Source organism: Mytilus trossulus, chromosome 12 (genome assembly GCF_036588685.1).
Source record: "Mytilus trossulus isolate FHL-02 chromosome 12, PNRI_Mtr1.1.1.hap1, whole genome shotgun sequence".
Taxonomy (NCBI): Eukaryota; Metazoa; Mollusca; class Bivalvia; order Mytilida; family Mytilidae; genus Mytilus; species Mytilus trossulus.
In genome coordinates, this window is record NC_086384.1 from 7,833,201 (window position 1) to 7,852,528 (window position 19,328).

The 19,328-nt window shown below is 32.4% G+C and overlaps 1 protein-coding gene across 1 annotated transcript in view; it reads left to right on the forward strand.

Annotated features, from left to right (window-relative positions):
* Positions 1-19,328, forward strand: part of LOC134693003 (uncharacterized) — a 56,945-nt gene that overhangs the window by 1,929 nt on the left and 35,688 nt on the right. Inside the window, exons 2-3 of the mRNA XM_063553672.1 lie at positions 5,306-5,386; positions 8,645-9,397. Of these exons, the coding sequence (XP_063409742.1) occupies positions 5,323-5,386; positions 8,645-9,397 (817 nt within the window). The 5' untranslated portion in view covers positions 5,306-5,322. The remainder of the gene's footprint in view (positions 1-5,305; positions 5,387-8,644; positions 9,398-19,328) is intronic.

Genomic DNA, 19,328 nt, shown 5'->3' on the forward strand with positions numbered 1-19,328 from the left:
AGACTATCAATGAAATAACAAAACCGACTGCATGTGCGAGACCCTCATTGGTGGACAAGTTCGTATAACACACATATTCGTAAATAAAATAATAAACAAAGAGAGTGTCTCATCCTTTTCTTGACTTGAAATTGGCACATAAAAAAAATTGCCGATTTTAAGTGATATTTTCAAAAACATATAATATTGTATGTGTATGTAGAAAATCTGTCAATAAAAATCTGTTAAAAAGATTTCAAAAAAATATATTGGTGTTGTTTTTGGTTTGAATTTAAGCAAAATATAACCAACATGACCAATAGATACAGAATTGTCACACGTTAGTTATTATTTATGTATATGAAACTGGATGTAATAGACCAAAAGAAGAAAACGCCCGTTCACATGCTGGTAAAAGGGCTTGTAATTAAATGGTGTTGTTTGGTATTGTTCATCATATTTGAATTTGTTCATTGTTTTGTACTTAAATCAGGCCGTAAGTTTCCTGTTTGAGTTGTTTTGCATTTGTCATGTAGCTATATAGGGGACCTTTCATAGTTTACTATGCGGTATGGGTTTTACTCATTGTTGAAGGCCGTCCGATGTCCTATAGTCGTTTAGCCATTTGGTCTCTGGTTAAGATTTGCCTCATTGGTAATCATACTATGTCTTCCTATTTGTATAAGTATGTCCCTATTGTACTTCAATGTATTGAGAGATAAAAATTGAAGTATCGGCAAATGTACACTAATTGCAGACAGACAGATCAGAAAGTGTAAACACGTTAAAACTCGTCGTATAGTTAGACGATCGGACAGACGAGCAAAGTGTTTTCAAGGGGGTTTCATTGGGGGGTTCCGATCCCGGATCCCTCTTTTTGTTTTGTCAGATTCTTGTATCCCGCTTACACTATGTACATAAGCAATTCTCATTTTTTTTGTGATTTCCCTGGTCCTGCTAGACCTCTTTTCCCGTTTTCACGACAAAATAATTTGATTTTCACTTGTCACTCTTACAAAAAATCGACAATACCGCGTCACGCTTCGACCACAATGAGACACACTTTAGATATAGCTCTACTTCTAGACAAACAAGTACGCCAATATTCATACGTTTACGCCGTAAAAAAGGTTATGTAACTTATCTATTGATAAAGACATCGTGCAATGTTATTCTCTTATATCGGTTGCTGTACTTCCTATGAACAATTATATTACAACCTCATTTTCGGTCAATTGAGGCAATAATGGCATGAGTTAAATTGTACAAATGAAACCAGCTCTTCATACTTTAAAACAAGAAGTATTGCTTATAATTAAAATTTGAGAGATGATTATCTTCTGAATGTAAAAAAAATCAAAATACGTCGGGACCTTTTTAAGTCCTGTTGACGATACGGTATCGGATTTGTCATTGTTGAAGGTAATACTGTTATCAATTTATAGTATCGCCTCACTTAATCTATAGTTGGTTCACATGTTGTCATGTCAATAATGTTGTCTATCCTCTTACTGTACATGAAGCAATTTAGAACTTATGTTGGACGGAGATGCACCTGTATACTTCTATCTGATTTTCTTTTTTACCGTACATCTGACAAAGCAATCTGATATAGAATCCTTTTTTATAGTTTTTTTTTATTATGAAAAGGATCCTGTCCAAAGTTCGTTTCGTAAATGTTTAGCACAAATGTTTTTCAATTTTATGATTAACCATCTTATAATTTTTTATGATAAGTAACAACGCTTTGAAAAACACCTGCATATACTTGACAGCGAACTCGTGTACGGCGGGAATGAGTACACGACGTGGTTGCGATTAAAACTTAATTTAACGTTATTTAGCGCCATACTGACAGACGTCGTAAAAAATTAAGGTTTATGGCTATTTTTGAAAAAACAAGCACATGGACCCCATTTTTTTTCTTTTGCAATCAATCAAGTACTGTTTCAAGAATACTCCGCCAAAATTTCAGGAAAAATTCAACGATCAAATTTTTTCTGCACTTCCGAAAAGACGCAAAAATATGGTCAATTTCTTTATTTCGGATATAGCACTCTAAATCCGGAACAAGATGATTTGATATAACCTTAAACTTATTTCAGCAGGTTGATGCCACGGATCAAGGGAATATTTTACAAAAAAAACGATGAAGTTATGACTTTTCGTTCACAAGTATCGTTACTTTCTTTAAAAGTCATAATTTATGAAATTTCAGGGATTTTCTTCCAAATATGCAAATTTACAACAAAATTATCTCAAAAAGTAAGTCATAAAGGTACTTTTTTCTTTTCATATTTGAAAAGTACACATTGAAATTGACCTATCAAAATTTTAAGAAAAAATCAACGAGGGATCTCTACTGTATCGTATGCCCTTAACTTGATTTTAATCCCTTTTGATTTGACTTGGTATTAAAAGTCAAGAATGTTTATAACTAGTGCATAAAAAAAATGATTGACATAGAAACGATGTTGAACAAATTCAAATTTATCATAAAATTTATTTTATATTTTTTATTCAGCTATCCCTCAATATCTCAATATTCAGTTAGAGTCAAGGAAAAATGTCAAATAAAATACACGTAGTTGAGTGAATATAAAACAACTAATTTTGAAGATAAATTGCACTAACAAATATTTTTGTTTTAAAATTCCACCTAGTAAATCTAACCAATATAAACAGTCATTTTTTGCAATCACAAATTGAAATAGACTAGAGTTGTCGAATTGACAATCATGCCACATCTTCTTTTTATATATACCACACAATATCATGTAAACCAAGATAAAAGAGATCTTTAACACATCATAGGACTAAATTTCCAGATCCTAGCTAGTTTCCCGTATGAGAATATAAGTGGATTCCGCTTAGAATTTGCAGGATACCAGGAGAAATTCACCTAAAAGTTAAGACTCTTAGACAGAATTATGGCGGCCATGGAATATTTTAAAAAATCTCGTTAAACATAATATAACTTAGACGAAATGTTAACTATTTTCACATTGAGTAAACAGGATGCCTATAATAACAGAAATACTAGAGTCAATTTTCATAAGAGGAAAATTAGATTAGAATAATTTTGTTCAAATTTATGAGGCGGGAATATTAATTTTACTATAAAAGAAATATTGTGTTCAAATTATCAGGTGGAAATTGTTCTTAGAAAGTTCTGGAAAATTCATGAGGCAGAAATTGTTCGTATTAAGATTATAATTTTTCAAATGAAAAGTATATCACGCTACCGTTGCCAATGATACAATATAATGGCCCAGAATGCATGAATCAGATTCAGAAGCTGTTACATTGACAGTGTATCATTTGAAGTGTGCAACATTTATCTTATTTTCATTATCATTTAACTAGAATACATATTTGTTTAGCTGCAGGACTGGCTTAATAATGTTTGATATTTTGAAAAAAGTACATGTTTTTCCTTAATCATTCAATACATCTATGACTTTTCTATCTTTGAACAAAAATTGTTTAACATTTCACAGTGGTATCATAATTTCACAGTGGTATCATACTTTAACTTTGATTAAACCTGTTCATTAACTTTTGACCTTAATTATTCTTTTAATTTACTATGTCTTTGCATTCAGGTATCACGGATCAAATTTATTCGTTCATTGTTTGTTATTTTTTGTTTTTTGATTAAGTTAAGCCTTCCAATTGATATAATATAGTGTGTCTTTCTATGATGTGATGTTATACTATTGTTTCAGAAAAATGAGAAGGTTTGGTACCATTAAACGTTTAATCCCGCTGCAATTGTTTGCATCTGTCCTAAGTCAGGAATCTGATTTACAGTAGTTGTAGTCTGTGTATGTAGTTCATACGTATTTCTCGTTTCTCGTTTTTATGTAGATTAGACCGTTGGTTTTCCCATTTGAATGGTTTTACACTTGTAAGTTTGGGGGCACTTTATAACTTACTGTTCGGTGTAAGCCAATGCTTCATTTTGATGGCCGTACCTTGACCTATAATGGTTTACTTTTATTAATAGTTACTTGAAAGGTTAGTTGTCTCATTGGCATTCATACCAAATCGTCCTATATATATGTTGTAGCTTTGTTACTTTGTTCTTTCCGATAATCACAATTATTATTCAACAATGCTATGGTTCCAGTAATCATGCATAACGTATCGGTGCCTGATTAACGATTGCAGACAAGATCAAACTGCAAACTGTAATACTACTATGAGAAGACATCAGGTAAATGACGCGAAAAGATATAAAAGTGAGGTCGAATGAATGTTTGGCACATGTGATTTAAGAAATAATTCATGGAAGCCATAGATTGTTGGAAATTTACACATGGCATAGGCCGTGATATTCGAATTTTATCATGAGCGTTAGCGAAGGATACAGGCCATGTGTAAATTTCCAACAATCTATGGCTTCCATGAGTTATTTCGATTCTAATAGGACAAAGTCAAATCCAAAATTGACATTTCGTTACTAGCCGCCATGTTGACTTGCTGAAATTAGTAAATATGCAAAAAATGCGATAGAATAGAAAATGAAACAAACTTCAAAAAACAGATTTAATACAATATCGTACGAATTTCGATGGTTCACGTAACAGAAATTTTTCAACTTAAGCGGTTTCATTTGTATGACGTCATGTTTTGAAATGTCTTAAATGCGCCAAAAAAAATAATAGACTTTCACGGAATTTTATTTTACTTTTATTTTCTTGATATCTCCGAGCTCTTGTGCATTACTGCTTTTTACTATGTATCCGAAAAGGAATAACAGTTATATTGAGATAAGACGTGGCACGGTACTTGTCTATCCCAAATTCATGTATTTGGTTTTCATGTTACATTTGTTATTCTCGTGGTGTTTTGTCTGATGATTGGTCTGTTTCTGTGTGTGTTGCGTTTCGGTGTTGTGTCGTTGTTCTCCTCTTATATTTAATGCGTTTCGCTCGGTTTTGGTTTGTTACCCCGATTTTGTTTTTTGTCCATGGATTTATGAGTTTTGAACAGCGGTATACTACTGTTGCCTTTATTTTGTCTTTTCTTAATTGCACTTTTTAAATCAATAAAACAAAGGGTCTGCAAATAGGTTCGAATACATGTAGATTTAAGTGGGGAGTATATTGTAACAGCGATTATTATTTTATCTCTGAATTTTATCACAGTGTTGTTTACAAAGCGAACGAAGCACATCATATTAGAATTGCTCATTACCAAACCAATGATCGTTCCCATTTGGTAACTAGTACTTAACATTTATTAGGCCAAGTGATTTAAATTGTCTTGCATAATATAAACATTCAAATTTCAATTTAATTAGATTATTGTTTTTTTTCAGATAAATCATTGACGAACATGGCTGGTAGACCTAGAACCTTTAATAATACAGCGAATCATTTAGATGCTGGGGCTGGTCATGGTAAAGTTGATATTTAACTTTAAATTGCTTTACTATTGGACTTGCAAGCATAAGTATTTAACTGTTAGTAAGGTTCAATTGTCAACAAAATTTCAATTTTTCTTCAATCCACAAAAATTGGTTCCTACAAAATCTACAGAATATATGATTATCTTAAGGTGTACAATTGTTTCTGCCAGTGTAATAGTAAGTCTGATCATGACCTTATTGTCATCCATCATTGACAGTGTTGAGTTTACTTGATACTTGTACTAAAACCATTATTTTTGTCGAGCTTGCCACTTCAGTCGTAGAAAGCGCGACATAGGGATAGTGATATAGTGGCAGCCGCAGCAGCTTTATTTCTCCTAATAAAAGTTTAATATTTCAGAAGGTAGAAGACGTAAATCCTTCATACTTTGTAATAATATGCCTTATGTTATGAAGTTTCCGTCCGTCTAATGTCCATTGTTCAGTGACTACTAATGACAAAAATAAGATTATTAGTACTCTTAATTTTTCGCTAATCATAACTAATAGGATACTTTTTTTGGTATGTGCGTTCCTTGCAAGGTCTTCATGCCGGTCAGACAGTTTTCACTGGTCCTCGATCTATTTGATGGATCAGTGAACAAGTATAAGTTTTTGTGGTTAAGTCCATATCTCAGATTTTATAAGCAATGATAGGTCTACTATAATTGGTGTATGGAATGATCGGAAGGTGTACCTTTTCAAATGGTAGTTGACATCTGACCTTGACTTTATTTTCATGGTGCAGTGGTTATAGTTTAGTTTTTGTGTTTTGTTATGTTTTGTTTTACTAATACTGTATGCAGTAGGTTTTTACAATATTTAATGTATTGAACGATTTTAAGATGTAAAAGAGGGACGTACGATACCAAAGTGACAGTAAAACTCATAAATCTAAATCAAACTGACAACGCCATTGCTAAAAATGAAAAAGAAAAACAAACAAACAATAGTACACATGACACAACATAGAAAACCAAATAATAAACAACACGAACCCCACCAAAAACTAGGTGTGATCTCAGATGCTCCGGAAGGGTAAGCAGATCCTGCTCCACATGTGGCACCCGTCGTGTTGCTTATGTGATATCAAATCCGGTAAATAGTATAATTCGGAAGGTCACATTTATGAAAGGGAAGGGGATTGTAGTTACGATGTAAGGAACATATCCGATATCATTTGTGAAACGGTTATTCAATAACGGTCAACCAAGTGGTGATGGCGTCCGTAAAATTTACGAAGGTATGATGTAAATGTTCATCTGGCAGGTGTTATCTGGACTTGACCTTATTTTCATGGTTCAGTGGTTTAAGGTATTTTTTGTGTTTTGTTCCAATACTGTGTATTATAGGTTAACTATGTTTGGTGGAAACAGATATTTTATGAAATACATGTCAGTCTGGCATGTTTAATTTGATATTGACCTCATTTGTATACCTCATTTCTCAATGCAATTTTTTCTATAATTTTGTTTATTTATCAAAACTAGTATCAATAAGTCAACTATATTTTGAGTTCCGTGTATGGAATTATAATAATGTCTCTCTAGCAATTAATATCTGACCATGACCACATATTCATGGTTAATTGGTCAATGCTAAGTTTTCCTGGTTTGGTTTGTTTTTTTCGATGTGCACAAGGTCAACTATATTTAGGTAATAAATGTAATGTGTGATAGTTGTACATGTAGTAAAGCCTTATATATAGGACTATTAACATAATATCAATGGTTAGTTAAAGAGGAACGACAGATACCACATGTACCAGAGGCACAGTCAAACTTATAAATCGGAAAAAAACTGACAACGCCGGGCTAAAAATGACAGAAGACAAACAGATAAACAATAGAACACATGAAACAACATAGAAAAAAGTAAAATCACAAAAATACTGAACTCAGAGGAAAATCATAAGTCCATAATCACATGGCAAAATCAAATAACAAAACGCATCAAAAACGAATGGACAGGACTGTCATATTCCTGACTTGGTACAGGCATTTTCAAATGTAGAAAAATGGTGGATTAAACCCTGATTCTATAGCGCTAACCCTCTCAGTTAAATGACAGTCTCATCAAATTACGTTATATTTACATTGATGCGTTAATTAAACAGGCACAATAAATAAAATAGTCAAAATACGGGTACATCAGTCATCATGAAAACTAAAGAATAAGCAACTAATCAGAAAACTAAAGAATAAGCAACTAATAAGAAAACTAAAGAATAAGCAACACGAACCCCAAAAAGAAGTAAGGGAGGCGAGACATTTCAGCGTTTGAACTCTTTTTAAGACTTTTAAACATTAAATTGAGCATAGAGGGTTAAGCAGGCAAGTCTTTTCAGCACACACATGCACTCTTATTTATATATGAAGGCAGTTAAATCACAAGTTGTTTTGTCTTATCTGAAAGTGTTTAAGAGACAGAAAATTTGAGCACTAAGAGGATCAACACTTAAAGATTCACAAACAGGTCACTATTACTGAAATCCTTTAGGCCAAAACTTTAAACCTCTGTTATGCTCACCCATACAATATTTCCAAAAAACATTACGGAAATGGACATGAGATTATTTTTTTTCACTTTTGCATTTTAATATGTTGAAAATGAAAATAAATACATGATTAGCTGGAAACTTTGACATAACCAATGATCATCAGTTAGATACAACCTTGGAAAAATTGAACAAGTATAAATAATGGTTGACTCTTTATAGAATAATATTTGCTTTTAATTGATTTTTTTACACATCTGTTTCTGCATGTTTAGCAAAGTTCTGTAAATGAAGGAATTTTTCGATGCATTTATAATTCCCATTGTTGAACAATGGAAACAAATATTAAATTGATAATTATTTAGCTTTTCATAAATGCTGCATAAAAATTTAAGATAAAAAAAAAAAAAAACTCAGCAGAAGTGTTGCCATTCACAATTTAAAAAAAAGCTAAAAATATTTGATCCAACATCTAAAAAAGAAAAGTAGACAAACAGAAATATAAAGATTTGAAAAAGAAAGGCAAAGTAGGATCTTCTTATGTCAAACATGGCTAAAACCATTAATGTATTTGATAAAATAATTACTGCCCATTATTGCTTTTTTGGCCAATATGTTTAAAACTCAATTATACTATTCAAGATGAGATAAACGGATATTGGTCTTGATATTTTCAAAGTTATAAAAATTCTTTTTGAAAATTTAAAACATTTGTGTATATTTATTATAAGGTAAAACTTATTTTGTTTCAGGAATACCACCTTCTCAAACATCCCAGCAAGGACTAAAGTCTGTATCCATAAAAGAAAGTGATGTTCCTGTTAAAACAGTTTTTACACGTCACCCTAAAGAAGTTGAATGTTTTAGAAAATCCAAATATTTTACTGATCTTAAATCAAAGCATGTAAAAGTTTTAATGAACGGGGATCAGGTTGTTGTTGCAGGTTCTGATGAAAAAAGTATAAAACCAATAAAACGGAAAGTGGAAGACCAGTTCACTAAAATGAAAAGTAAAAAAGTGGGAGTGAACAGTTCAATAGCAAGTTTACTGACTATGGAAGATGTCATGTCTTTCATTGACTTGAAACTGGATATTCCAAATAAATCGGTAGCTTGGGGAATTGAAATAATGATAGCTGAAAAATATTTGATAGTGTTTGCATTAAATGAGAGGGATGCTGATGAAAATTTAAAACTGGTTATGAGATGTATCACAGAAATTAGATTTTCTTTGGAAGAAATTCAATCTGAAAACATTCAGCACATAATTAAAAGAAATAGTTCAAGATTGATTTCTACACAAGACAGGAAGGGAATTGTAATTTATACCACTCAAGATATTCATGACCAATTATTTTCGAAAAATGCTGGTACAATATCTGCTAAAGAAGCAAAGTTGCAAGCACAGAGTCCGAATCAGCAAATTTCAAGGACTTCAACTAAAAAGATGTCTGAATCTGGTGGTACTGGTAACGACACTCCTCATATGTTAGGAAGTCTGACAGGTAATCAGAAAAATGCACATTCTGTAGAGACTAGTAAGATATTTATTTTGAAAAGGCTGGTCTAACACCTGACTATGATCTTGTAGGTCACAAATCTATACAAACAAAAGGCTTCATTTTAAATAATACGAATAAAGTCAAGTACATCTTTCACAATCCCTAGCGTGGCAACAATGATAGCTTTTAAGACCTGTTATAAGACAGAAAGTAGGGGGGTGGAATTACACTTAAAAAAATTGGGTCATTAATTTGTAGTAAATTAGTGATTTGATCCAGGTGAATTGTTTTTTTTTTTATTAAAATAGCAGTTTAGAAGCTGTCAAAAGATTTCAAGACCCTTTGACATAAAATTGTATATATGTTGTGTTAGAGCTGATGATGTTTATATACATGTAATTTGTCCCAAAGGTAGTACAACACACTGTGAACATATTATTGAAAAAGCGCAGTGAGAGGTTTTGTATTTTGATTGATTGTCTTTAAGAAATTCACTACGAAATAACAGTGTTCTCTGACCTCATGGGTTTTTCGTTTCCGAATTATGGGGGAGGGGGAGTGGACCATATCTTTTAAGTGCTTTGGGAAGTTTTAATCAAATCTTGGTAACTGATGTATATCTATCAAGATAACTGGCCCGAGAACTTCGTAGTGAATTTCTTGTAGACAATAAAAAAAAAATCAAACCTACACTGCCTCAAAAAGATTTTTACAGTGACGTGTACTACAATTAGGACAAATAATATAAAAATTATAGACACTTTTACCAGTTCGATCTAACTCAAAATATTGACAGTTCTATGTTAAAGGGGTCTTTAATTCAGTTTAACAGCTTCAGACTAACTTATTTTTTATCTTTTTCAACTGGACCAAATCACTTTTTAACAGTTTAAAGTTTCAGCACCTACATTTTTTTAACATGCAATTTCATGCCCTCAATTAATAGTTCATGCATTAGATATCAAGAAATAAATTGGAAAAGTGTAACAAAAAATTGTAGATTATACACCATTTGCACTTAAGGCTATGTGTATCGACAACGAAAACCCAAAGGACGATAACTGTGTCCTTGGACAAACTTCCCTTTAGTTTTTGATAAATTTCTGATTTGACATTGATAACTTATTGAACTTTATTCTTTGAAAAGGCGAAGAGCGTATCATGCACTCATCGCGCAGCTGTTTATTTAAGGTTTATTTATTAATCTTGAGGATGTCAAATTGAAAAAAAAGATACTTATTTGTGTTTAATTATGGCTTTCAGTAAATAGAAAACATGTGATGGTCATATTTTATTCAAATAAGAGATTTGATTTAATTTGCGATTTCGCTAATGAGGGACAAGAAGAAGTTTAGGGATATCTTATATAATATGGTTTGGAAAAAAATGAAATAAGCCAAAATCTAAATTTAGAACATGACCTTGACCTTATTTTCATTTTTTTTTTGGAACTTCACATTAAAAGACTCTAGGTCTCTATAAATTATGGTTTACCAGTTACAATTACATTTTTCTTGATAAAAATACTAAAAGTGAATATTTCTCATATGGAGCTTCCGGACTGCTTCGGTCAAAATTATTCCTAGAATCCTGAGGATATAACAAGCAAATTGGTGAAATAATGTTGTCGTCATTTTTTTAATTAAGGAGATGCGCACACAATAGGAACATTGTTTGGGGAGATAGCTCTTACACTAAAAATGTTTGGCTTAACAGGGTCAGTTTCAAAAGCGCAATAACTTTTCGATATCATATGCAAAAAACTAAGCGACATCCTACGAAACTGCATAGCATTGTAACAAAAAAATGTGGCGGAAGAAGAAAAAAATAATATTCAGAACAAAATAAAAAAAGATCTTTTCACAGAGAAGTGGAACGAAATAAAAATCTTTCAATACAAGCCGTTCAACCGGATTTTTATCTTACAAGCGCTTTGTATACATGATGTTTAGAATATATAAATAAGCCAATCTTTCGAGACGGGTCTAGATCACTCATCTGCTGATATGGCACCTGCTGATTTTGCACCATTAACCTGCCAATTTTACCCCTACGTAGAACAATTAAAGTTGCTTCCCTTTGTACACTAACGGGTTGTAAATTAAAAATTAATGCCATGTTACTTTATTAATTAAGTTAAATAACAGCTAGCATTGGTTATGTAAGATTGCAGGAAAGTATGATTTAAATGGTTTGTAAAATTTGAATTTACTTTTAAAAGTTTTGTCTTTTTTATAGTACATAAAATATTGATTTGGGAAACAATAAATTGTAAGATTTGTATTAATCTTGCAACGATAAAAAAAAACCAACAAGTGAAATGAAATTATTTAAACTAAAAGGAGGAAATAGGTTATTTTTTTCTTAAAATTTTATTGTTTATTAAAAGAAGTTTGCCACACAACTAATATAATTGTATCCATGATTTTATAATGAATGCAAAACGATGATTTGAGTAATTTACAAGATGTAAAAAGGGGGAGGATAGTCATTTTAAAATTTGACTTCGTTCACAGTGAACATGATTATCATGATAAATGTAGGTTATCCTTACACTTTCAATGTAATCATGGTGTAAATGTATTTTATAATTTGTATCAATACATACAATCATTATGTATTTTATTCACATATATTTTTATAGAGGAACCTTGATATCACTAGTGTTAATTTGCTTTATCTTCTTTTCTTGTGTTCCAAGATTTGCTTTTTTAATTAGTAATGACTCATTTCTTCAATTATTCAACATAAACTGACTCTCAGTTTCGCTGTGGTGTTGTCCTAATACGGGTGGAGACAGGACGCTACGAGAGTCTTCCAATAGATCAAAGAACTTAAAAATTGTTTTGTTTGTGACGATATAATTGAAACGGAGGAGTATGTATTGACTGTATGTCTGTTGTACGATGATCTTAGAGACGAACTGTATAAGATTTTAAACTTTTAACGAAAACGAACATTTTAGTCTATTGCCGAATTCCTTGAAACTTTCATTTATTTAAGCGAGTGAAAATATTAATGTGATACAAAAATGTGTCAAAACCTGTAAACTTATTTTAGATCGTAGAAGACGGGTTTTTATACCTATAATTGATGTAAATATGTTTTAATATTTAACTTTTGTTTTATAATAGCTTTTTGGAAATTTGTAAATACTATAGTTCCTTTTTAATCCGTCTCTCATAATTCCTTTTAGAATGGCATTAATAATTTTAAGGTTTCCTTTTATAATGTGAATTGTGTATACTGTATTATTGATGGTGAGATTATTATTGTATTATTGTATTGTACAACACTAGCAGAAGAAGTATATTTAATTTACACTGATACAGTAATATTAAATTAATTGATTGTGGTTTGTTTTACGTTCAGCATCAAATATTTCATGCATGCTCATAATGATATCAAATCAATAATCATGAATACAACCGGAAGGTCTTTAATCGAAATCAATGTCGACAAAGGACTAGGAGCTATAAGGGCCATTTTTAGCCCCACCCCCAAATTTCATTTAACTTGTTATGTTGTAAGTCTATACCATAGACCTTTTGAAAATAATTGAATTTTGGGTCTAGCTCGTTTATTATGTTGCCTAGCAACCACTATAATGGCGGAGTTTAACTCATCAAATATGATTATTATACAGCTTTAATATATCTATATTTGAAATTGAACCTGTTTAGCATGTAGTGAACTTTACACGTGTAAACTATTTAAATATTACATAATTAATTGTGAAATTACACTGGAAAATGAGGGTATATTGGATAGAGAAATTGAAATTCAGCCTTGACACAGCCCACCTCCATATCCGGCAAGGAGAACTTCTTCCAAGGGCTATTAACGTACAGAGAGCCTGGCACTCTATCTCATCACGAGACAAAGGATGCAAAATCTCCTTTCTGACTAGACGTGGCTGCGTATTTCTTCATCCAAAGAACGCCCAACATTCTCAGGGACTTTACTGTCGGTTCAAAGACAAAAGTGATCATATTTCTGCAGTTCCTGAGTCACTTTTGGGGTTTAACACAAATATAATCATTCTTTAAAATATTAAAAGGGGTCTTACGGGACTTTGCTTTTATATCAGAATAAATTCAAATACAAATACAAATACTTTATTGTTACAAACACAATTACAATAATTGGCAATGGCCCATACATATTTCAGTAAATTATAACAACATAATTCAATATGTTATAGTTTTAAAAGAAGCCAAATACACATTTCTATATACCAGATATTTATGTAGATAAGAACTTGTCACTTTCAGGACTTTTAAAGAATTACTATTAATGCAGCTTTTACGATATTAAGCTGATTTTCACAACAACATGTAGGAAGTATATTTAATATAATAGTTTTAAAGTTTATTCTGTAGTCGAATTACTTTTTTTTCACATTTCAGTAAAAAGTTATTTTTATCTTCTACCTCACCCGATTTACATACATTACAAACTCGTACATCGGCGCATGGGTAAAACTAAATGTCGCCCTTTTCAATAGCAAGATTGTGTGCACTTAATCTTATTTTACACAGAGATGACATTTCTAATTTATTACTTAGAACAACAACATCAGACCAACGCTGACTTGAATTATGAAATTGTTGATAAAGTTTTAGTTTGGCTGAATCGTGCATTTTTGATGATTGATCATGTGTGCACTGATCAATAAATCGTTGTTTAAAATACTTGTTAAACATTGTTTAATATAGACAACTTCCCCCCAGCTAGGTTTGAAAATCCTAGATTGTTTAAAATAGAATGCATTTATTTGTGCACGGGTTCTTTTTTTTTTAGTTGCCAGAAAATTTTGGATACAAGTGTGTTTTCAGACCTAAACATATGTTAAAAAAACTTAATAAATAAAATGAGATTTTTTACCACAACGGTAGCGTGCAAAGTTCGGCTCTACAATAAAACAGCATTAATTGCTTCGCAATGAACACCTAGAATTTCTTTTATGATTTCATATGGATTTTTTCCAAAATGGAATTGTCTCCCGAATTATCAAAAACACCACAAATCTCACTACAATACAGCAATATCGGATTTAGGTCCACTCGACTACATTACATGTATCGAATCAGGATTAGGTATTTTAAAAGAGAAGTAAACGTTTTCCCATATTTGAATTATTCAAAATATATTGCTTATGAGGATAGTATTGTTTAAGCTTCAAAAAAGGCAGCACGAAATAATTTAATATAATACAATTAAATCTTTAACAAACATTAAACAATATTTTTTTATTATTAATTTTATCTAATGATAATTTAATATTGTATAAGTATTTTTAGTATTGAGTTTATGCCATATTTGTTGTTTTTATTACATTTTAGGACATCTTAACTTTTAGGACTATCCTAAGACACCTTATTGTATATCCTAACTTTAGGACCAAGTTTAGGACATATCTTAGTTTAAGAGACTTTCGTTAACCCGACTTAGGACTAAGACGTGTCCTAAGACCATCCTAAGACATGTCTTAGTCCTAGGACAGCTTCGTTGACACGGCCCCTGAATTTTTTAAATGTCCAGCTATGATGTTACAATCTAAAGAAATGGCGTTTTAACTCTGTTATCTGAAAAATATCGACGACATCGTCGCTAATTATTTCCATTATATTGCTCGTAGCAAATATTTATTTATATTTTCGAAAAAAACGAAATATGCTGAACGTAAATGTTAAGAATTATGTGATAAACTAAGTGTCCAGTGTTTTTGTTACGCTTACGTTTTCTGAGGGAAAATACCGACGTCATAAACGCCGTCTATATATATAAAGTGTCTCTTTTGGCCCTTTCTTTACTTCTAACCTCATCGGCTGAAATGACTTCTTCCTATAAACAATTCTGAAAGTTTCTCTATTGATCCTTTCTTTATTTATAATATCATCTGCTGATATGACCCCTTCATATAGACACCATAGAAAGTGTCCCTGTCGACCCTTTCTTTACTTATAAAATCATCTTTTCATATGGCACCTTCGTGAAGACTCCAAAGACAGTGTCTCTATTGACCCTTTCTTTACTTATAACATCACCTGCTGATATGACCCCTTCCTATAGACATCTTAGAAAGTGTCTCTATTTGACCTTTCTGTACTTATAACATCACCTGCTGATATGACACCTTCTCATAGACATCTTATTCAGTGTCTCTATTAAACTTTTCTTTACTTAAAACATCCCCGGCTGATAAAACCCTTTTCTATAGACACCATAGAAAGTGTTTCTTTTGATCCTTTCTTTACTTATAACATCACCTGCTGATATGACACCTTCGTATAGACACCATAGAAAATGTCTCTATTAATCCTTTCTTTACTTATAACATCACCTGCTGATATGACACCTTCCTATAGACACCATAGAAAGTGTCTCAATTATTCCTTTCTTTACTTATAACATCACCTGCTGATATGACCCATTTCTATAAATATCATAGAAAGTGTCTCAATTATTCCTTTCTTTACTTATAACATCACCTGCTGATATGACCCCTTTCTATAAATATCATAGAAAGTGTCTCTATTGATGCCTTCTTTACTTATAACATCATCTGCTGATATGACCCCTTCCTATAAACATCATAGAAAGTGTCTCTATTGATGCCTTCTTTACTTATAACATCACCTGCTGATATGACCCCTTCCTATAGACATTATAAAAAGTGTCTCTATTGATCCTTTGTTAACTTATGACATCACCTGCTGATTAACCCCTCGATATAGACACCATAGAAAGTGTCTCTATTGATCCTTTCTTTACTTATAAAATCACCTGATGATATGACACCTTCGTATAGACACCATAGAAAGTGTCTCTATTGATCCTTTCTTTACTTATAACATCATCTGCTGATATGACCCCTTCCTATAGACACCATAGAAAGTGTCTCTATTTATCCTTTCTTTACCTATTATATCACCTGCTGATATGACCCCTTCCTATAGACAGCATAGAAAGTGTCTCTATTGATCCTTTCTTAACTTATAACATCACCTGCTGATATGACCCCTTCCTAAAGACACCATAGAAAGTGTCCCTTTTGATCCTTTCTTTACTTATAACATCACCTGCTGATATGACCCCTTCCTATAGACACCATAGAAAGTGTCTCAATTGATCCTTTCTTTAATTATAACATCACCTGCTGATATGACCCCTTCCTATAGACACCATAGAAAGTGTCTCAATTGATCCTTTCTTTACTTATAACATCACCTGCTGATATGACCCCTTCCTATAGACACCATAGAAAGTGTCTCTATTGATCCTTTCTTTGCTTATAACATCACCTGCTGATATGACCCCTTCTTATAGACATCTTAGAAAGTGTCTCTTTTGGCCCTTTCTGTACTTATAACATCACCTGCTGGTAAGTCACCTTCTTAAAGACATCTTAGACAGTGTCTCTATTGAACTTTTCTTCACTTAAAACATCACCTGCTGATATGACCCCTTTCTATAGACATCATAGAAAGTGTCTCTATTGAACCTTTCTTTACTTGTAACATCACCTGCTAATATGACCCCTTCCTATAGACATTATAGACAGTGTCTCTATTGATCCTTTGTTTACTTATGACATCACCTGCTGATATGACCCTCTCGATATAGACACCATAGAAAGTGTCTCTATTGATCCTTTTCTTACTTATAAAATCACCTGCTGATATGACACCTTCGTATAGACACCATAGAAAGTGTCTCTATTGATCCTTTCTTTACTTATAACATCACCTGCTGATATGACCCCTTCCTATAGACATCATAGAAAATGTCTCTATTGATCATTTCTTTACTTATAACATCACCTGCTGATATGACCCCTTCCTATAGACATCATAGAAAGTGTCTCTATTGAACCTTTCTTTACTTGTAACATCACCTGCTAATATGACCTCTTCCTATAGACATTATAGACAGTGTCTCTATTGATCCTTTGTTTACTTATGACATCACCTGCTGATATGACCCCTTGATATAGACACCATAGAAAGTGTCTCTATTGATCCTTTCTTTACTTATAACATCACCTGCTGATATGACCCTTTCCTATAGACATCATAGAAAGTGTCTACATTGATCCTTTCTTTACTTATAACATCACCTGCTGATATGACCCTTTCCTATAGACATCATAGAAAGTGTCTACATTGATCCTTTCTTTACTTATAACATCACCTGCTGATATGACCCCTTCCTATAGACATCATAGAAAATGTCTCTATTGATTCTTTCTTTACTTATAACATCACCTGCTGATATGACACCTTCCTAAAGACACCATAGAAAGTGTCTCTATTGATCTTTTCTTTACTTATAACATCAATGGTGATATGACCCCTCGATTAAGACAGCAAAGAAAGTGTCTCTATTGATCCTTTCTTTACTTATAACATCACCTGCTGATATGACCCCTTCCTTTAGACACCATAGAAAGTGTCTCTATTGATCCTTAAAGTTTCCTTACTTATAACATTATCTGCTGATATGACCCCTTCCTATAGACACCATAGAAACTGTCCCTGTTGACCCTTTCTTTACTTATAACATCACTTGCTGATATGACACCTTCCTATAGACATCATAGAAAGTGTCCCTGTTGATCCTTTCTTTACTTATAACATCATCTGCTGATATGACCCCTTCCTATAAACATCATAGAAAGTGTCTCTATTGATGCCTTCTTTACTTATAACATCACCTGCTGATATGACCCCTTCCTATAGACATTATAAAAAGTGTCTCTATTGATCCTTTGTTAACTTATGACATCACCTGCTGATATGACCCCTCGATATAGACACCATAGAAAGTGTCTCTATTGGTCCTTTTCTTACTTATAAAATCACCTGCTGATATGACACCTTCGTATAGACCCCATAGAAAGTGTCTCTATTGATCCTTTCTTTACTTATAACATCACCTGCTGATATGACCCTTTCCTATAGACATCATAGAAAGTGTCTACATTGATCCTTTCTTTACTTATAACATCACCTGCTGATATGAACCTTTCCTATAGACATCATAGAAAGTGTCTACATTGATCCTTTCTTTACTTATAACATCACCTGCTGATATGACCCCTTCCTATAGACATCATAGAAAATGTCTCTATTGATTCTTTCTTTACTTATAACATCACCTGCTGATATGACACCTTCCTAAAGACACCATAGAAAGTGTCTCTATTGATCTTTTCTTTACTTATAACATCAATGGTGATATGACCCTTCGATTTAGACAGCATAGAAAGTGTCTCTATTGATCCTTTCTTTACTTATAACATCACCTGCTGATATGACCCCTTCCTTTAGACACCATAGAAAGTGTCTCTATTGATCCTTAAAGTTTCCTTACTTATAACATTATCTGCTGATATGACCCCTTCCTATAGACACCATAGAAAGTGTCCCTGTTGACCCTTTCTTTACTTATAACATCACTTGCTGATATGACACCTTCCTATAGACATCATAGAAAGTGTCCCTGTTGATCCTTTCTTTACTTATAACATCATCTGCTGATATGACCCCTTCCTATAAACATCATAGAAAGTGTCTCTATTGATGCCTTCTTTACTTATAACATCACCTGCTGATATGACCCCTTCCTATAGACATTATAAAAAGTGTCTCTATTGATCCTTTGTTAACTTATGACATCACCTGCTGATATGACCCCTCGATATAGACACCATAGAAAGTGTCTCTATTGATCCTTTCTTTACTTATAAAATCACCTGCTGATATGACACCTTCGTATAGACACCATAGAAAGTGTCTCTATTGATCCTTTCTTTACTTATAACATCACCTGCTGATGTGACCCCTTCCTAAAGAAACCATAGAAAGTGTCTTTATTGATCCTTTCTTTACTTATAAAATCACCTGCTGATATGACACTTTCGTATAGA